Below are 21,352 nucleotides of genomic sequence, written 5' to 3' on the forward strand. Positions count from 1 at the left end.
TTATCTGAGGACAGATTAGTTGAAGTCACGTTCGGCTTGGTCAAACCTAGACCTCTAAGAGCCCAGATCCGCATCAAACAGAACCATATTAAAGATTAACTAACAGTAACCGACTTTTCGGTCCTCAGGTAAAAAAGCTGGTACAGTATCTGACAAGGTCCCAGAGCTTAGGCCTACGAGCCGACATCAGTCCGAGAGTTCTCTCTCGACCCTAACACAGTCAAAAAGGCAGAAAGAAAAAGACTACAACGATAAAATAAAAACAAACCATATAACATCTGAATGGGCTACAAGCTTGGCTTGAGCTCAACTCGATTTAATGGGAATGAAATTAGATGTGTTCCCCGTTGATCCTAAAAAATACAAACAACAGAATTTCCGTCTGAGAGGTAGGGTTAGAGAGAGAGGCAGGGTTAGAGAGAGGGAGAGAGAGAGAGGCAGGGTTAAAGAGAGGTAGAGAGGCAGGGTTAGAGAGAGAGAGGGAGAGAGAGGCAGGGTTAGAGAGAGAGAGGGAGAGAGAGGCAGGGTTAGAGAGAGGGAGAGAGGCAGGGTTAGAGAGAGAGAGGTATATATATAGAGAGAGGTAGGGTCACACACAGAGAGAGAGAGGGGTAGGGTAGGAGGGATGCGGCGAGAGAGACAGAGATATGGTCAGCTACTGTCGGAGAAAAAGAGGTACTATGAGTTGGAACAAAGACATCTACAAAATGAGGAAGAGTCTTAACAATAGCACAATGTCAACTACGGCTCAAACGGGGATTGTGTTGCACAGAGATGTCCACACGCACACACACACACGGGCATGCAAGCATGCACAAGCCCACGCACAGCCGCAAGCATCAGCCCCACAAACGAGCACGCATTTACACACTCACACAAACAGACACAGCCAACAGGCAGTTTCGTCTGCCTCGAGCTCCGGACATGCAACACGGTGAGGTGTCGACTCAATACATACTGGTAACACAAAACCTAGAATCACACAGCCGCTGAAAGATCAGTGCAGCTTTGCATAGTAGCTTCACATCAAAACAACAACAGGCGGCCATTTTGGGCTCTGAACGGCGGCCATCATTGGGGTGACACACACGCCGATGAGGCCCTTTGTGGACACGTGAAGACGCCTAGCAAAGCGACATGTACCTCTGCTAGTTTTACACAGGAATGGAAAACAACAATCTACATTCTAGTTGGCAAAACGCCGTCTACCTACATCCTCAAGAAGAAGAGAAAAAAAATCTTGATTTGCCATAAAAAGAAAAAATGGGAATTGTTGTTGCTGTGGGTTTTTTTTTTACCAAAAGGAAAGTAAATCTAAGTGTTAAACTAAAAATAAAAAATGAAAGAATATGAGAGGGAAAAAATGTGTCCAACAAACCAGTCAAAAAAATGATTTTTGATGCTGAAAGAAATGTAATGTTATTTTTCAGTGTGTGAGTCTGGAAAAAACGAAGAAATTGCCGAAAGTCACGGTGACTCTTGTCGTTTTCTGGTGGTGGGGTGAGGTGGGGGTGGGAGGGGCGTGTTCTGCACACACTCAGTGGGGTGGTCTGGTACTTGCTCCTCGACCAGAACACAGACTTTACGTTTCTGTGGAAACCAAAAACAGACAATCATTGGTTAGCAAAGAAAACAGTCAACAGAAAATGGTTATTTCGATCTTTTTTGTTGTTAGTAATATCCAATTTCTTTTGTTATTACCGCCTCCCAAAACAGGGCTAAAGCTTCAATTTCTAGGAAAAGATTGTGCAATTTTAAACAAATAGAGACATTGTTGAAGACCCATTTGAAACATAGTGAATGAGATGTATTGATGGACTGCACCCACAGCCATTTTGAAAGCGGCATTTCATCAGGTCTCCACAAGGGGGCGCACTGTGCTATGAGCCGCACACAGCAGCCTCCATTACGTGCACCAAGAGGAAGACTCCTCTAAACCCAATGGACCCCTGAAGGATTCTTACGCCATTATTTACACTAAACAGTGATTATGTGAGCATTATATACATATTTATTATAAATACGGCTTGAAGCACTCAGACAGTGAGGAGGGTTTGTTTATAGTTATATCATGTGATACCCAGAGGCACTGTCATAATAATAATAATAATAACCGGGGTCCATTTGAAACGCTCACAGACTACTTCATGGAGTTGACAGAGACACACGTGTTCCAGCAAAGCACACGTCATCCTACTGTAGCGCACACGCTAGCAGCGCACACGCTAGCAGTGCCTGTGCCGTGCGTGTACCACACATGCAGTACATCTTATCATGTACACACTGATTAATGGAGATGTTTTGCCAGTTGTTTTTGCGTGTTGTCTGATTTAAAAGTATTTTGCTACGGATTTGAGTCTCTTTACAGAGTGGTTTAGGGGATTTTAGGGTGTTAAGAGCTATATTTTTTCAGATGTTTGGAGTTGAAGAACTATGTTTAGGGAAGAGAGGAAGGAGGAGATGTGATTGGTCGATCAGTGTTCATATGGCAGGTGTGATTGGTCGATCGGTGTGTATGGCAGGTGTGATTGGTCGATCAGTGTGTATGGCAGGTGTGATTGGTCGATCGGTGTGTATGGCTGGTGTGATTGGTCGATCGGTGTGTATGGCTGGTGTGATTGGTCGATCGGTGTGTATGGCAGGTGTGATTGGTCGATCGGTGTGTATGACAGGTGTGATTGGTCGATCGGTGTGTATGGCAGGTGTGATTGGTCGATCGGTGACCCACCTGTCTGCTCCTCCACTGGCTCATCTGCTACTGCCTCTTCTGAGAAAGAACAAAGAGACAGTTAGAGACAGACAGACAGACAGACAGACAGACAGACAGACAGACAGACAGACAGGCAGGCAGGCAGGCAGGCAGGCAGGCAGGCAAGCAGACAGAGAGAGACAGGCAGACCGATAGACTGGCAGAATGTATATAGATACATACAGACAGATATATGGATATATAGATACTAGATTCTACCTTCAGTCTCTTCCTCTGGGGCTTCTGGGCCTTCTGTTGGAACAGAACAGTCACATGGTCAGATGGGCGGAGTCTCATGTTGGTTAGCAACCGTAGTCATGGCGTGGCTACTACTTGACTGTGTTTTGATCCGATTTTATCAACTCACCTTCCGACTCTGCATCTGACTGTACGTCTGTTTCTGTGGAGAGAGAAAAGTTAACAACACGATGATGAGGGTGATCTTGTACGGCTCTAGTTACCAATGTATGTAAAACTGGTCATTACTACTGGTCATTAATACTCGTCAAGTATTATTTATTTTTTATTATGCTTTTGTTGGATGGATAATCCGTAATCAACCCTATATTTATCGATAAAGCCATGCGACAATCTGCATACCTGCTTCCTGTTGTGACTCCTCTGCCTCTTCCACTACTTCCTGTGTCTCCTCTGTAACAAAACCCAACAGTAACGTGAGCAGTCTCGCTAAAAACATCAGCTAGCACAAAGGTATTTGCGCTGACAATGGCATTAAAATCAACATCAGAGTTAGTGTTAATGTTAGCATTAATATTAGCATTAGCATTAGTTTCTCCACAGTAATGAGATCCTTACCCTCTTCTTCTGCTACTGCCTCTTCTTCAACCTCTGGTGTGGCTTCCTCAACCACTTCCTCCTCCAATGGAGCTGCCTCTTCTTCTACTGCCTCTTCTTCTACGGCCTCTTCTTCTTCAGCTGCTGCCTCCTCAACTACTTCCTCCTCCACTGGAGCTGCCTCTTCTTCTACTGCCTCTTCTTCTACAGCTGCAGCCTCCTCTACCACTTCCTCCTCCACTGGAGCTGCCTCTTCCTCTACTGCCTCTTCGACTGCCTCTTCTTCTACAGCTGCAGCCTCCTCGACCACTTCCTCCTCCACTGGAGCTGCCTCTTCCTCTACTGCCTCTTCGACTGCCTCTTCTTCTACAGCTGCAGCCTCCTCGACCACTTCCTCCTCCACTGGAGCTGCCTCTTCCTCTACTGCCTCTTCTACTGCCTCTTCTTCTACAGCTGCAGCCTCCTCAACCACTTCCTCCTCCACTGGAGCTGCCTCTTCCTCTACCTCTTCTTCTACAGCTGCTGCCTCCTCGACCACTTCCTCCTCCACTGGAGCTGCCTCTTCTTCTACAGGTGCAGCCTCCTCAACCACTTCCTCCACTACTGGAGCTGCCTCTTCTTCTACTGCCTCTTCCTCAACGGGAGCAGCCTCCTCAATTACTTCCTCCTCCACTGGAGCTGCCTCTTCTTCTACTGCCTCTTCCTCAATGGGGGCAGCCTCTTCTTCGATCACTTCCTCCTCGACAGGTGCAGCTTCCTCAGCGGTCTCCTCCTCGACAGGGGCAGCCTCTTCTTCTACGGCTTCTTCTTCTGCAGCTTCCTCAACCACTTCCTCCTCCACTGGAGCTGCTTCCTCCTCCTCGGGCTCCGGCTCCTCCTCCAGGATCTCTGGCTCCTCCTCCAGGACCTCAGGCTCCTCCTCCAGGACCTCAGGCTCCTCCTCCAGGATCTCAGGGTCCTCCTCTATCACCTGCGAACGGCCCCACAACAACATTCCACGTGAGGACAGTCCTCTGGTCCCATCTGACAGCTCACCCAAACGCCACGCCAGTCGGACATTTTGTCTTTTCTCATCTACAGAAGAGTGATGTTCCTATCAAAAGCTGGGGAGTGTGGATCACACAGTGTGATGAAGAGGAGTACTGACCTCAGGAGCCTCTTCCTCTTCCTCCTCTGCCACCAACTCAACCTCAACCTCAGGCTCGGGTTCTGGTTCTGGCTCTGGAGGGACACACAGGGGGGTCGGTTAGTCAGATTGTCGATATCGTATTTCCACCCGCTCTCGAACCCTAAGATGTTCCGCTTCACCTCGGCAGGAGGGAGAAGAATCTACTTATCGTTTGATCATGCACCAGATCTCTCTCTCTCACACACACACAAACACACACAGTTTCACCCACACACACGGTTTCTTACACACACACACACACCTGGTGGGGGCTGGGCTGCCTCCTCCGCCTCGGTGGCCTCAATCACTTCCTCAATAACAGGCTCAGGAGCAACTGTGGGGAGAGAGGAGGGAGGGGTGAGAACACAAGGGTGAGGGGAGAGGATATGGGGTAAGGAGGGGGGGGTTGAGGATAAAAGGAGGGAGGAGGGGAGAGAAGGGAGTGTGTGAACACAAGGAAACATACTTTCTCCCACATAATCACATTAATTATTACATGTCATTACACAGCATTACAGCAGTGCTGTGAGTGTGCTGGGAGTCAGAGACTGGGACTGTAGGGGGTTTTCGGGAGCTGGGTTGGGATGAGGAGTGGAGGTGAAGGTGTGTGGGGGAGGAGCATGTGCAGGTTTACACAACAGCCCAGGCATGTAGCAAGACCTGCTCATCCTCACTAACAGGCCTCACTGGGGAAACTGAACAGGTGGCCTGGTATGGGGTCCTACATACAACACAGACTCCATGAACCCTGAGGTTAATGTTTAACCTCTGACACAGATAGCTGGAGCAAAATGGCTCTCCAGTACAGGCACACACACATGTGCACACACAGGCACATTCACACATTTAGTCTTATCTTGTGTTTTATCCACACTCTCTCTCTCACGCTTACTCACTCACACTCTCTCTCTCTCTTACTCTAATTCATTATCTTTAACTCACTCTCTCGCTGTCTCACTCACTCACACAGACTCTCTCTCTCTTACTCTCATTCACTATCCCTAACTCTCTTTCTCTCTCTCTAAAGGGGCCAGAGATCCCTTGAGGCATCTGTTAAGAGTGAGGAGGCTTAACGAGTCTTCAGAGGCTGTGCAAGAACGAGTTGAATGATTCTCTTCATACAGAAAACCGAATCAGCAGGATTCTGGTGTAATAATAATCTCGATCAATATTTACATTTACATTTAGTCATTTTAGCAGACGCTCTTATCCAGAGCGACTTACAGTAAGTACAGGGACATTCTCCCCGAGGCAAGTAGGGTGAAGTGCCTTGCCCAAGGACACAACGTAATTTCGCACGGCCGGGAATCGAACCGGCAACCTTCTGATTACTAGCCTGAATCCCTAACCGCTCAGCCACCCGACTCCCCATTATATGATAATAATCTATATTATTAATCCTGTTCATGTTTGCAACGCACCAGATGTAATGTGGATGTGTTTGGGTTAGGTCACACTCCAGAGATCTTACAAACATGTGTAGTGTGTAGGCAGTCTCTTCACTAAGTGTGTGTGTGTGTTTGTGCGTGAGAGTATTTGTGCGCATTTCGTGTGTGTGTGAGGTTGTGAGCAGTGTGTATGTTTGCAGTAACTAAGAGGTTTGTGTTCCCTAAACAAACATGGCAGGCTCTTTCTGTGGCACTGTGTGTGTGTGTGTGTGCGTGCATCAGTTTGGGGCTGCGTGTGCAAGATGTGCTTGTGTGTGTGTGTGTGCTTGCATCAGTTTGGGACTGCGTGTGCAAGATGTGCTTGTGTGTGTGTGTGCGCTTGCATCAGTTTGGGACTGCGTGTGCAAGATGTGCTTGTGTGTGTGTGTGCGCTTGCATCAGTTTGGGACTGCGTGTGCAAGATGTGCTTGTGTGTGTGCATGTGTGTTACCTTCTTGGACAGGTGCAGCAGGGGCCTCCCCGAGGTTAGGGTCCTTGGTGATGACGACGGTGGCCTTCTCTTTCAGTCCTGAAGGGTTTACATGTGACGCACACGGGTTGAGGTCGGCACGGCAACACACACTTAGGAGAACACGCCTTGGTGTAAGGCTACGACTCCTACTGTTGTTGGCACGGCGACCACGTTCAGTATTGTATGATCAATTGCACACACGTGTCTCGGACTGTGTGTAGCTCAACAGATAGTATTCTGTGCCGTGTATACTTCTAAATAAACATGACGTTTATTTTGATTACATGGCATTGGTGTTACAATTTCATTCATAGGAATACACAATTCAGAACAACATTTCAAGCAGCAATAGACTTGGGTTTACTTTTGCTGACTCCGAAACACGGTGTGTGTTTGGTTTTGAGGTGTGGCGTGGTGTGGCAAGGTGTCTATCTACAGTGCAGAGAGAAGGTGTGAGTGTCGGTAAGCGAAGAGGGAAGTGAAAGTGAAGTTAAAAGGAGGGAATCTGTAGCAAGGAAACTAGAGAGAGAGGGGTGGTGTCTTGGGAGTCAAAAACACAAGGTAGTTTACGTCCCTGTCATGGAGGTAAACTATTATGGTAATCTATAAATCTATAGGTAATCTGTGGTAATCTATCAAAAATTATCAATTGATCAGAGTTCAAACTCTCAATCACACACACAAACACGACACCGTCGATTCACCTTTCATTTCTCAAAGTTCATTTCTACCAGTTTGTCTGCTTTGACGATGCCTGATAAATCCAAAACTCATCTAGGTGGCATTATATTGGCCCATTGGGGAGAACAGAGGCATCTGATTGGTCAACTGGGTGGCACAGAGGCATCTGATTGGTCGACTGGGTAGCACAGAGGCATCTGATTGGTCAACTGGGTAGCACAGAGGCATCGGCATGCACTTGAAAACAGGAAAGCCTTTAAGGATCCAGCAACTTTATTAACAAAGAACACAATAACACAGGAGAAGACAGAGAGAGGTTTGATCACTTCTGCTTGCTGAGTTTGTTTTTGTCGCTCTAAGTAAAAATCTGTGCAGTCATCAGGTTCTGGTCGAAAGACTAAAAGCCAAAGTCCTCTCTACTCTAAATCAAAATCTATTCTCAAACTCAGCCCAAGGAGAACAACAAAACACACCTGTAGTTCTAAGATTACAGCACCTGGTTGTGAGATCCTCCCCCCAGCCCTTGTTTGTTTAGAGGTCAGATGACTTTCGTCAAAACAGGAAGTGACAACAACACAACGCTAAGCTTTCTCTACACTCTGAGCTGATCACCACTGCTGAAGGGGCGCTTCCTTCGCCGGGAGGCAGGGGCTCCCAGGAGACCCCACGCTGGGAAGGGGGGAGGGGGGGAGGGGGGGCTGACAGCTTTTTAACTTCCTGGGTCACCTCAAGGAACGCATCAGAGGAGGAAGCGTCAGATCGGGTCAAAGGTTAACTTTGACGACTGCGTGGGAGCTGCTTCAAACGGAGCCTAAATGGTTCCAGTTTGTCTCTCGAGGACAACAGCAGCTAAACTCACTGACGCTTCCGTCTTCATGTGTTCCTTGGGTCGCCAAATGGGTGAGGGGGGGAGGGGAAGTCCTTCTATGACATCATCAGCATGGTTGGTTGTGATATCACTTCTTGCCTGCCTTGTCAGACTTGGATTTTTTCGCCGCTTTGAGAAGTTCTTTACTTTTTGTTTTGTCGTCTTTCTCCCCTTTCTTCCCATCCCCCTCTCCATCTTTCCCTCCCTTCTTCTCTCCTCCCCTTTTCGCTTTCTTGCCCTCTTTCTCCTTCTCCTCACCCCCTGCCTTCTCCTCCTCCTCCTTCACCACCCCCTCCTTCTCCCTCTTCAATCTCTCCATCGCCTTCTCCATCTCCTCCTTCTCTATCTTCTCCTCCTCCTCTTTCAGCCTGGCCACCACCTTCTCCTTCGCCCTGGCCGCTGCCTCGTCCCTCCTCAACCCCAGAGCCTTCTCCTCGTCCTCCTTCTCCAGGATGTTCCTCACCTCCGCCAGCGCCAGCTTGGCGATCTTCTTGGCCTCCACGCGCTCGTGGATGAGCGCCAGCTGCTGCTTCAGAGCCTCACGTAGCTTCCAGCCCACGTCTTTGGTCAGGGGGTTCTCTGAGGTCAGGGGAGGGGTCGAGGACGGGAGTGTGGGAGTTGGGTGGAGACACCGTTTAGATGGTTGTAGATTTGTTACAGGGTACCGGTCATGCCAGGCAAGCCGTAGGGGAGGGGTGGGATTGGGTACTGAAGGTCATGCAGCTGGGGTCAGTGTGTGGACATCCACAGTCCAGACACAATTCAGTACCAGAAGTATCCATTAGTAGGATTAAAGCACCTTGGATCTCTGGTTTGTCGCGATGGCATACTAGGGCATACTAGGGTAGTTAAAGGAGTGCCAAGTGTTATCATTTCAGCTGTAAAAAATACTAGGCTGGAACAGTGACCTGGCAATTAGTGCCATGCCACATTGCAGTTACTCTGTTCATTTGTAGACTTCGTTTTTAAGGGGAAAATACGCATCATATAAACCTCACGTAGTGAAATTACAGCATGCAAGAAAACCAGTGCATTACTGTGTTATCAAAAGGTAGTTTTCATCAAAGTAGGCTTAACTCAGAGTACAAACTGCAGTTAATCAGTTTCCAGATTAGGCTGCATGAGGCCTATTAACGATATACAGCACTCCACACCAAAACCTGACACATTCCTCATGCTACAATATACCTTTCTTTCCTTGCTTCCTGACAACATCGCCAGGCTTCTCATCTGATGTTTAAAATAAAATAAAAAGACAGAACGGTTACAATGGCGACAGCGGCTTTGTCCGACAATAGGAACAACTAGCGTATAGCCGAGCGAAAGCTAAGCAGTTCCTCAAGCCGTCTACAGTCTGTCCCTCGACCAGGGTCTGTTTTCTAACCGCCTGAGTATTTCATTTGAGAACAGCGACGTCAGACAGACTGCTCAGCTAAGCTTCCGGCCTGGTTCTCACCGTTGCGTATTTTCATTGGACTGTGCGCAGCATTTCAATGCAATCTGTATGAGTTTGTTTAACCCCGTACAAAATCTCAAATTTTGGGTCAGTTTGTAACAAAAATGTTTCGAGAGAGAGAGAGAGAGAGAGAGAGAGAGAGAGAGAGAGAGAGAGAGAGAGAGAAGAGAGAGAGAGAGAGAGAGAGAGAGAGAGAGAGAAACGAGCGTGTCCGGACACGCTCACCCTCTGCACTGGTCCGTAAAAACACGCAAGTGTGACCCTGGCGTCAAGACTGCAATGTTGCACCACTAAACTAAGCGTCGATTAATTTCCGGTGTAACTGCTAGCTAGCCATGATGCTCAGATTTCTACAGCATCCTTGTTTCATGGTCAAACGGATTGGACATCAAATCTGCGGACCAAGGAGTTGCAAGCAACAGGCAAGTTAACATCAACCAAGCCAAATATTTCCACTTGGATGGCTTTGAAAAATCCTGCTTCACATGCAATCTGCAGCGTTAACGTTAGCCGTGTTCCGTAAATATTTGATCATTGATCTTGAAGTTGCAGAATTTGTTTATGTTCTAAATTCACAAATTAAAATTGGATTTAATAAAAAAAAGAAAACTGTTTTTTTGCAAAATCCAGATTAGGCTATGACATCTGGCCGTGCCTTCACACAGACAAGACAACGTGCTGAGAGAAAAAAATGGGACAACTAGCAGACAAAACGAACAAATCTCTCAATCTAAACCTTTTTGTTTCTGACACCAGTGTACCTCTGGGTTTAGCAAGCCTCTCTGCTTTCCTCAATCCGGTTAAAGAACGTTCTGGTTTGAGTGGAGAGAGAGAAAACAGATGGCCACACTAACGTTTGGAGTCAGATGTAATACGACAAGAGAGGAAAATAAACAGATTATCATTACAACACTAAACCACATTTTTATGAGGTCTATAACATAAAACAGGGCCTTGATAGGTAATCTTCTACGGACACAGGTCGATGTGTAATACAAATCAAAACGCACAACAGACTCCTTCAAAACATGCCCATGCTACATGCAGAAGACTTGAAATCAACCACACAATTCCTTCCTGCAGGGGATTATAGCTGAATCTCGTTGGATAAATGTATCAGATTCACTAATTATGTCAACCTTTTGCTGTGTAATATAACCGTTTTGCGGTACAAGCATGTTGAATTCATGCAATCTCCACCTCATCAATTGAGAATATGAAATCAGAAAGATATCCACCAGAGAGCAGGAAAAACTAGTTTCTCAGTGCTCCCAAATTCTTTGCCGCTTAACGACGGCTCAGTACTAACACGTTTGTGTTTACGAACATGTTTGTGAGGAGTTAACAATGGCGGATTCTGATTGGCGAGGAGAGAAAGTTTGGGGTTGTCTCGTTACAAGAAAATTTCCAGTTTTCTCCCTTCAGAGAGAGAAGCTCAGGGTATGAACTCCACACTCCGGTGATATTGTATCCGAACACTTGGGTTACAAGAAAGCGAAAACCAACGTTTACCTCAGAGTTGAGGTTCCGCCGGTTTCCAACTGTCTGTTTTCCAACTGTCAAGCTAAGACATTTCTACAGTTCCTTTCCCCAACAAACCGAAGAAATTGAGGATTTTGGGCAAACTCTCTTATCCTACACTCCTAAACTCACCGTGATAGGGGCAGAAGAATCACAGATATTAAACTGGCCATGAAATCCTCATATTCCAAACGTTCAACAAAATAATAATCGATTTTTATTAAAGAGTAATATGCAAATGGTGAGAGACTAACATTTTGCAATGAACGTTCACTGACCTTAATACCGACAGAGACAAAACATTTAAAAACATCTTGAAACACGGAACTCTCTCTCTCCTCTCCCTCTCTCTCTCTCTCATCCTCTCTCTCTCTCTCTTCTCTCTCTCTCTCTCTCTCTCTCTCTCTCTCTCTCTCATCCTCCCTCTCTCTCTCTCTCTCTCATCTCTCTCTCTCTCTCTCTATCTCTCTCATCCTCCCTCTCTCTCTCTCTCTCTCTCTCTCTCTCTCTCCTCTCTCTCTCTCTCTCTCTCTCTCTCTCTCTCTCATCTCTCTCTCTCTTCTCTCTCTCTCTCTCTCTCCTCTCTCTCCTCTCTCTCTCTCTCTCTCTCTCTCTCTCTCTCTCTCTCTCTCTCTCTCTCTCCATCCTCTCTCTCTCTCTCTCTCATCCTCCCTCTCTCTCACTCCGCAACAAGAAGACTCCTAAGATGGAATGAATCAACCCCAAGAGGACGAAGAATCAACTTAAAATGTTGTAACAAATCTATCAAAGACGCTTAAACGATCATGGGAAAAAAAGAAACAACAATGAATAGTTTTCCTGATATAAGGGGTTGAAAAGGTTAGGGTAGTAAGAATGATTGAGCATGCTTCTTATTGGCCAGAGTCTCAGTGCAATTGATCGACTGCATAATTCGGGTAGTTATTTTCTGAGTATAAGCAACAGTTATAGTACGGGCCAAGAGCATAAATCACAAAAGAGATGTTGGAAAAATCTGCTCTGGTATTCCTGATAGTATAGATACAAAACAGTCAAATCCCACCAGCGCCAAAAAAAAAATAAACAACAGAAAAAATCTTCTCAAAGACTTGAGGATTCCTCGTCTTTCTTCTCTTCCAAATGTTCAACCGCGGAATGTCGGGGGTCTCCTTATCAGCACTTTCGTGTACCAGTCAGACAGAGAGGTCTACGGATGGTCACCCAGGGCTCACTGTGCTTGGCAAAAGAGGCTTTATGGCTTCCGGTTGATTACTGGTTGTGCAGACCTACAATCACTACTGTTTGTCCCTGTTCTCTGTGAGCCTTGGAAGAGCCTGAGACTTCCTCCTGATCTTCTGCTGCACCCTCATCATCCTCTATTGGATCAAACGGACTCAAGAGGCCATACAGGAAGGTGAAGAAGCCGTTAAACCAATCAGAACCCTCGGCTAACCCATCCTCCAGAGACTCCTCCCACTGACCTCCATGAGTGGTCAGGCCTACGCAGACACAGGGAAAAGGGGGGGGGGAGAGAGACAAAGACAGAAAGAGTGAGGAAGGAGGGGAGAGGGAGGGGAATAGAAAAAGATTGAAAAATAGAAGAGGAAGAGAGAGAGTGTGGGGCAGTCCAGAAAGAAAAAGGGAGAGGAAAAGAGGAGAGTGGAAAGTTTAAGAGCGGTTAAGCAGCTAGGGAAACTACTCTAAAGCTCTATGTACTTCAACGTTAGCATTAAGCAGAGTTAAGACTAAAGAGAGAGAATAAAGCACAGCATAGCTTAGCATACTGTAGAGTATGGCTTAGCATAGCATTTTTTTTGTATGACATAGCGTAGTGTAGCTTAGCATACTGTAGAGTGTAGCTTAGCATAGCATTGTAGAGTATGACATAGCGTAAGGTAGCTTAGCATACTGTAGAGTATTGCTTAGCATAGGATATAGCTTAGCTTAGCATAGAGTACAGCTGAACACACAGTAGGAAGGAGCATGCAGTGGGAGCTCGCCACAGCTATCTCCAAGATGGCTGCCTTAGAAACACGCTCGGAGAAGGAGAGAAGAAGAGTTGACAGATTGGGATAGTCCCTTCAAATGCAAGTTGGCGACGCACTCCAGTGTTATGTACTTTTAAAAATGCAGCAACTACACCACTACAGACGACACAAGATTGGTGGTGCGAGAGACGCAACGTTGAAGTCCTAGTTGCTGCTTAGTCATCGTGATATGGTATAAAACAGGATGCTAGCCTACATGGTGGCCCGGATTGTGGTTCAGTTTATGACTATACGGATCCAGTTTAGAGGGCTCTGTGTCTAGGAGGGATACGTGCGAAGTATCGAACTCTATCTCGTGTGTGTCTACCGCTAGGGGTTAAGAGTGCTTTATGATCTGGCCAGGAGACTTAATACTTTTTTTTTTTTTTGCTTAGTAAAAGAGTTGGCTCTGAATGCTGAGGTAAGAATGGAACCTGAGATCACCCGATCACCCCATGCACATGCAACACACAGTGGAATCATTCTCCTCGTTGGTGTTTTTTTAGTTTTTGTTTTGGTGGAATTGACCAATGAAACCCTGTCTCTCATTGAAGAGATTGAATCTATTGAGTCAGTCATGCAAAAGGAAACCCAAATCACAATTATGTAACACACACACACACATATACCTATACGTATTCTGTCAATGATAACAGTGATAATAATGAGTCTATCTTAGAGAAATTAACTTGCCTAGCAGAACTTTAGCGTCCTCCACATCGAAGTCACCATCTCCGTCCGTATCGTAGGAAACAAGTTTACCTAGTAGACCGTAGATACACTTTAGTTTAGCTAGCATGCTTAGCATTAGCATTTAGCTATATGTCACTGTGAGGAGATCTGAGGGATGGGTGGGGAGGTGGGTGGGTTGGCTTGCTTTCCGCTATTTTAAGGGATTAATCTATTTCTGTCTACTTCTGCAGGTAAAGTTGGTTGGTTCTGTCATTTTAAACTACTAGTTCAAGTGTTGGACTTCAAATGAGTATGGCTGAAACTCAGTCTGTTTCTAATCATGTCAATGAACAGTGGATGGTTACACCCTATCACTGTGTTAACAACAACAAACAAAAAAAGATTATGACAAGGATATATAATAATATGAATAATAATAATAAAAAATCTTCACGTCTAATTAATAAAAAATTAATAAAAGACTAACATAAATTTCTGGTCCACACTTTGTTATGCTACCGTTTTATTAAAACTGTTGCTAGCTGGTGATTAGTCCACATTCAGGGGAGATGGTGTGTTTTATCAACCATTAAAATTCAAACGGGAGGGGCTGGTGAGATGGTGAGGAGGAGGAGGATAGTGATGAAGATTATCTATAGGTTTTGGAATGATTTGGGATCCTGTACAAACATCATACCTTGTATAGCTTCTGAGAGGTTAATACGCAAGTCCTTAGCTTTGGCTGCATGCAAGATTAACATTGGACAAACAGAAATAAAGATACGTTTACAGATTTGTAAAATTGACACAAATTACAGATTATCACAGAGTACAGCAATTACATCAAAATGAATTTATCAAGGAGAGAGACTCATAAATTATTAGTAAACACTCCTTCACACATGCACAAAAGGTGGCAGACGTTGATAATTGACAGTCAAGTTGCTGATGAGGGCATTCTGTGAGTATTGCATCAGTTCAGCACCGAGAACCGATGTGGTTGTCCGTCGCTAGCTAGCCTAGGGGAGAAGACTCCAGGAGAATCTGGAGTTTACAATGCACTGGGGGACTGGGCAGGCTTGACTGGAGCTAAGTATGGTAAACTTTACTGCATGGTGTACTGTGGCTTTAAGGGTTGACGGTTTAGCGTTGTCGACAGTCTGTTCGACGTGACGTATTTCAGAGGTGTGAGTGTGTGTGTGAGTGTGTGTGAGATAGAGGTGTGAATGGGCACAGGTGTGAGAGAGTGTGTACATCGAGTGACAGAGAGAAACAGTGAGGTGAGGTGTGTGTCTGAGAGAGAGAGAGAAAGAGAGAAAAAGGTGAGAAGTTTTAAGACTTGTGTGTGAGGCAGGTGTGTGTGAGGCAGGTGTGTGTGTGGCAGAGTTTGAATTGAGGGTGGGCCCCCATATGAGTGAAGTAAATTCAAACTGAAGGAGGGGTCAGACACTATTAGTGTTGCTCAACCCCTCATACACCAACTACCTTGAGATACAGGTGGATTGGTGGATACAGTTTGAACTCTAGCGGCAGGTTTGTGTGTGTATGGTTCATGCTTCATGCGTGACTTTTGTGTGTGTGACTGGTATATGTGTTACAGGTGTGTTTGTGTGTGAGTGACAGGTGTGTGTGACAGATGCGAGTGTCACAGGTGAGTGTGTGTGTGTGTATGACTCACCGAGGACGCCCTGGTAGTCGACCAGGTCGAAGTAGACGACCGCCACGGAGGTCCAGACTCCCAGCAGTGCCAGAACCATGAACCAGGTGAAGAAGGAGCTGCCGCCGGCCGACTCTGCCGCCTTGCCGTTCTTACTGGCAAGCTGCTGTTTCATCTCTGGAGGGCGGGACGGGAGGAAGGGAGGATGGAGGAGGAAGAGAGATGCGGGGATAGAGGGAGGAGAGAAAGGAGGAGGACAAAAAAAAGGTATGGTTCAGGTTTAATCGTGTACTGTTGTGTGTTTGTTTAGCAGACGCTTTTATCCAATGCAACGTGCCGGGGGGATTTGAACCTGCGAGCTCTTGATATGTCAAACGCTGAGATACCGCGAGCAATACCTTTCCCCACACCCCCAGACTTTTTGGGGGAGGGTCTTTCTCATCTATGCAATAGAACTTAGATGGGTTGAAAAGCTATCAATAGAAATGGTTTGACTGAGAGAATGTGCTGTGTGATAGTTGGTGGGTCGGCGAAATGACATACTGTATTCACCTGAGGACTGAACACATGCTACCTTTCTGAATAAAGGAAATCTGACAATAATATTCAATCCAATCTGATTCTTGAAACTGGATCCAGAGAGAGAGAGGGGAGGAGAGAAGAGGAGAGAGAGGGGGAGAGAGAAGAGGAGAGAGAGGAGAGAGAAGAGGAGAGAGAGGGAGAGAGAAGAGGAGAGAGAGAAGAGGAGAGAGGGAGAGAGAAGAGGAGAGGAGAGAGGGAGAGAGAAGAGGAGAGAGAGAGAGAGAGAGAGAGAGAGAGAGAGAGAGAGAGAGAGAGAGAGAGAGAGAGAGAGAGAGAGAGAGAGAGGGAGAGAGAAGAGGAGAGAGAGGAGAGAGAAGAGAAGAGGAGAGAGGGAGAGAGAAGAGAAGAGGAGAGAAGAGGAGAGAGGGAGAGAGAAGAGAAGAGGAGAGAAGAGGAGAGAGGGAGAGAGAAGAGGAGAGAGGGGAGAGAGAAGAGAAGAGGAGAGAAGAGGAGAGAGGGAGAGAGAGAGAAGAGAAGAGGAGAGAAGAGGAGAGAGGGAGAGAGAAGAGGAGAGAGAGAAGAGAGAGGGCGGAAGACAAAGGAGCAGCAGAGGAGTTATTCTTGGGGCTGTTGACACCGCTTCACAGTGCATTGTGGGTAAAAATACTTGTGCTGGGAGAGATGGAAGGGGAAGAATGAACAGGTGCCCGAATCCACTGCCCTAGGTCAAACCACTCACACACACCTACACTGTACACACACACACACTACACACACACACACCTATACTGTACACACACATACACGCACACTACATACACACACAGACACACAATATACACACACGTACACTTTACACGTCACACACTTGACCAAGTTCCAGACACACGCTTACATTATACACTTATACACACACATGCTCACACACCCCTAGCACCTGCTAAAGTCAGCGTCGCAGCTATAAAAATACCGCAGCAATCGCTTGCCAAACTCTCACGTTGCTTCCAGTCATTACTGATGCTCCTAAACGCTAGTTTTACCTTCAGACGAACACACACACAGTAACCTTCAAATTAATACCTCATTCAAGTCCTTGTCAAAACCGAATTCAAAGCAGCGCTAAACTGCAGCACCAGACTACAGGCCTCACTCAGTGACCTTTTCCTCAGAGCAGCGTCTTTCTCCACATCAGACACACACACCACCAAACCTCCACCTCAACCCAGGATATGTCTCTCTGTCCGCTCCATAACCATCTCCTTCGACACCCAACAAGGAAGGCGTCGCGTCCATTGCCTAGAAACGCCGTCCCCCCCGATAACGGCGAAAGTCGTCAAAACACCGGGGGGGGGGGCGCGAGGAGTCACCTTCTGGAATCTCCTCGCCGACCGTCGTCGGGGCGACGGGTTCCGCCACGGGCTCGCCCATCTCTGCTGACCGAGCTGGCAATCGGTCCAGACAGCGACTTGTCCCAGAGGGGTGACCACTCAGTCTGAGGAACCCTGTCCCGTGCCTCCACCCCCCCACCCCCGGTAGACCCCGCCTCCTCTTTGTGTTCCCAGCATGCTCTGTAGGAGGGAGGAACACGACACCAGACCTGGCCGGCCAATAGGAGCTATTTATAGAGCTGCGCGACCTCGGCCGCCTGGCGTTAGGACACGGATGCCCCGGCTCTCAGGTGGCCAGGGTGGCACCGCTTCCATGCCAACAAGACGGAATGATTACCCAGAAGCCTCGTGTAGGGACAGAGAGACAGAAACGTACCTCCTAAACCCTAGCCCCTACCTCCTAAATCCTAGCCCCTACCTCCTAAACCCTAGCCCCTACCTCCTAAACCCTACCTTCTAAATCCTAGCCCCTACCTCCTAAACCCTGGCCCCTACCTCCTAGTCCCTACCTCCTAAACCCTGGCCCCTACCTCCTAGTCCCTACCTCTTAAACCCTGGCCCCTACCTCCTAGTCCCTACCTCCTAAACCCTAGCCTCTACCTCCTAAACCCTACCTTCTAAATCCTAGCCCCTACCTTGTAATAGGCACTTGTGTTGTCCTCAGACTACAGGAATGTGTGAACATAATCAGACAGAAACAGAAAAATAATGAGGAGGAGAGGGAGAGAGACCCTGGCACATCTCATAGCCTTGGCTGGACAGGGACAGGGACTGGCATTGACCTTACATGGCTGGTTTAGACTGCTCTAGTGTGTGTGTGTGTGTGTGTGTGTGTGTGTGTGTGTGTGTGTGTGTGTGTGTGTGTGTGTGTGTGTGCTGTGGCTTGTGTTTCAGCATGCTCAAAGTTGCTCGTTCAAAATACCAGCACATAAACACAAACTGTGACCAGGCCCAGCGGAGGAGCACCATCCCTGGATGCAAGAAAAACACATTCAGATTCCCTCTGGCTGGATCCCTGTCTCACTGCCAACGCCCTTAATGGACACGTCTGTTTAGCTCGCTAATCTCTGGCTCATCATCGATGAATGAAATTGCAGCAGGGAGTATTCTGCAATGAGTGGCCAATATTATAACATCTCAACACCCGCTGCATCAACGTGAACTATGTCTAAACATACCAAGGAGCTTGACCTGTTTGTGCTGAAATGAAACTGGTTGTCTGTCGAGCGCTTGAGGACAGATCTTAGCTGAAAGGAGGAGGTATTGATGGAGGGCGCTGCCTAAGCCTTCCCGTCGCCGCAGGCAACAGTAAGTAACAAAGCAGGAAGAGCGAGTTAGCCAGCTAGCGTTCCACCGCAGCACAATGAAACAGACACATTCACATCATGAGAGGGGAAAGGATTCAAATAAAAGGGAGACACCATAGCGCTAACTCTGCAGCACTAATCACAAAGTAAAAATCCAGTTTAACAAAAAATTGTCGGGCTGATTTAGAGATGTTAAAGGTTTCAGTTTCGTGAAACAGCCCCTCTGAAAGCCATTCCAGGGGTGGAAACAGTTTATGAATGTTGTTAAATGAAACAAAACCCTAATTCCCAGTCACCCTTTGGCTTGTATCACAAGACCACCACTCTCTATGCACTATACAACTAACACACAGACACATCACATGTACAGCCATTCACTGATTCTACAAGAACTTTACAACACACCATCTACCATGCTCCCCCACGCTCACAGAAAAATACAGTCCACCCTCTCCCTGATCACCACCACAAAACAAACGCACCGTAACTCTCTGATGGATGGTCGTCCAGGGGTAGATTGCAAGACTTGAGGACTTTCCTTTTAAAGTGTTTCAATTCTAAACTTTTCTCTCTCGCTCTGTCTGTCTCTCTCTCTCTGTGTCTCTGTCTCTCAGTCTTCCCTTGCAGGAAGTACATATTGTTCAGGGTTTCAGCTTACATAAGTTTCCAGGGGAATGTCTATGGCTGACACACTCCCTCTCCTCTCTGTTCTTGTCCCTTTCATACACGCACACGCCTCAAACGCACGCACACGCCTCAAACGCACACACACGCCTCAAACTCACACACACCTCAAACGCACACCTTTGTGTTGCTATGAGACTGTGGAACAGAGAACACGACCCTTTAGTTCCTATTCCATCCTTCCCTCTTTCACCCCTCCTCCCCATCACCCCTCCTACTTTAGCTCACCAGAAGCCCCCCACACCTTTTAACTCAAGTCTTTCTAAGCCCCTGGCAGTCTCTCCTACATTACAGTGGTCAGTGTAATGGGAGTCAGGTGGCAGAGCGGTTAGGGAAGCGGGCTTGTAATCAGAAGGTTGCCAGTTCGATTCCCGGCCGTGCCAGATGACGTTGTGTCCTTGGGCAAGGCACTTCACCCTACTTGCCTCGGGGGGAATGTCCCTGTACTTACTGTAAGTCGCTCTGGATAAGAGCGTCTGCTAAATGACTAAATGTAATGTAAATGTAATGTACCCTATAGGCCTGCTTATATACAGTCTCTGGGACAGAAGCAAAGTGGTTGCCTGCTTCAACCACACACACACACACACATCCTTGTTCTCTTAGTCTCTCTGACACAGACTTGTACTGCTGCGGTATCTTCTTCTCTGGGTTCCATAGTAAACAAAGTCTAATGCGCCTGCCTTAATCGTACACAAACACACACCACAGACTCTTTACACTGCACACCAGGAGGACTACAGCTCCCAGACAGTCTTTACACTGCACACCAGGAGGACTACAGCTCCCAGACAGTCTTTACACTGCACACCAGGAGGACTACAGCTCCCAGACAGTCTTTACACTGCACACCAGGAGGACTACAGCTCCCAGACAGTCTTTACACAGCACACCAGGAGGACTACAGCTCCCAGACAGTCTTTACACTGCACACCAGGAGGACTACAGCTCCCAGACAGTCTTTACACTGCACACCAGGAGGACTACAGCTCCCAGACAGTCTTTACACTGCACACCAGGAGGACTACAGCTCCCAGACAGTCTTTACACAGCACACCAGGAGGACTACAGCTCCCAGACAGTCTTTACACTGCACACCAGGAGGACTACAGCTCCCAGACAGTCTTTACACAGCACACCAGGAGGACTACAGCTCCCAGACAGTCTTTACACTGCACACCAGGAGGACTACAGCTCCCAGACAGTCTTTACACTGCACACCAGGAGGACTACAGCTCCCAGACAGTCTTTACACTGCACACCAGGAGGACTACAGCTCCCAGACAGTCTTTACACAGCACACCAGGAGGACTACAGCTCCCAGACAGTCTTTACACAGCACTCGAGGAAACACAGCGCACCAGAAACAGCGACGCACAACACAGGTGTCTGGGCCTGGAGACAAGCTGAAGGATCGCTGCAACTCAACTTCCCCGTTCTGTCAAGCACACGTTCTTTAAAAATTAAATAATAATCAAAAACCACCCCAAGTGCATAAAACCAGTCAAAGGCAAATGCAGCAGCAGGCTTTTCAACGGCGTTGCCACCGGCCTTCAACTCACCAAAACACAACACCCATGCAAAGTTATACAAAGTAAGAGCAAGGAGCCGAGGGGGTCACTGCAATGTACCACACTGTCACAGCACACACCAGCCCTGAGCAAGCAGGTGCTGTCTTTACCAGGTCTGTGGCCTTCATCTGGCCCCGTCAGGAGACCCTAGGAGGAAAAGGAGGAGGCGGGGTCATCCTTTAGATCATGACACAGTAACACAGGTATTTTAACAGTCACAGGGAAACTCAACCGGAGTCAGGTGGCTGAGCGGTGAGGGAATCGGGCTAGTAATCCGAAGGTTGCCAGTTCGATTCCCGGTTATGCCAACTGACGTTGTGTCCTTGGGCAAGGCACTTCACCCTACTTGCCTCGGGGGAATGTCCCTGTACTTACTGTAAGTCGCTCTGGATAAGAGCGTCTGCTAAA

General features: G+C 47.3%; 2 protein-coding genes and 1 long non-coding RNA gene across 3 annotated transcripts; all 3 read right to left on the reverse strand.

Annotated features, from left to right (window-relative positions):
- Positions 1-1,479: 1,479 nt before the first annotated feature.
- LOC134036591 (fibrous sheath CABYR-binding protein-like) lies at positions 1,480-7,322 on the reverse strand. The gene is made up of 10 exons (XM_062481589.1): positions 7,316-7,322; positions 6,591-6,668; positions 4,975-5,046; positions 4,692-4,765; positions 3,566-4,514; positions 3,350-3,400; positions 3,117-3,149; positions 2,969-3,001; positions 2,729-2,767; positions 1,480-1,590 (listed from the first exon to the last, which is right to left on the reverse strand). The coding sequence occupies exons 1-10, from the start codon at positions 7,320-7,322 to the stop codon at positions 1,583-1,585; spliced, it is 1,344 nt and encodes a 447-aa protein (XP_062337573.1). The 3' UTR covers positions 1,480-1,582.
- A 225-nt stretch (positions 7,323-7,547) lies between these two features.
- Positions 7,548-17,518, reverse strand: LOC134036215 (aspartyl/asparaginyl beta-hydroxylase-like). Its single transcript, XM_062481048.1, has 7 exons — positions 17,362-17,518; positions 15,494-15,649; positions 14,513-14,557; positions 13,837-13,905; positions 10,378-10,428; positions 9,349-9,390; positions 7,548-8,739 (listed from the first exon to the last, which is right to left on the reverse strand). The coding sequence occupies exons 1-7, from the start codon at positions 17,420-17,422 to the stop codon at positions 8,249-8,251; spliced, it is 915 nt and encodes a 304-aa protein (XP_062337032.1). The 5' UTR covers positions 17,423-17,518; the 3' UTR covers positions 7,548-8,248.
- LOC134036216 (uncharacterized) lies at positions 11,338-12,243 on the reverse strand. The gene is made up of 2 exons (XR_009932393.1): positions 11,829-12,243; positions 11,338-11,472 (listed from the first exon to the last, which is right to left on the reverse strand). It is a non-coding gene; the product is annotated as an uncharacterized LOC134036216 (long non-coding RNA).
- Positions 17,519-21,352: the final 3,834 nt, after the last annotated feature.

Source organism: Osmerus eperlanus, chromosome 16 (assembly GCF_963692335.1).
Source record: "Osmerus eperlanus chromosome 16, fOsmEpe2.1, whole genome shotgun sequence".
NCBI lineage: Eukaryota > Metazoa > Chordata > Actinopteri > Osmeriformes > Osmeridae > Osmerus > Osmerus eperlanus.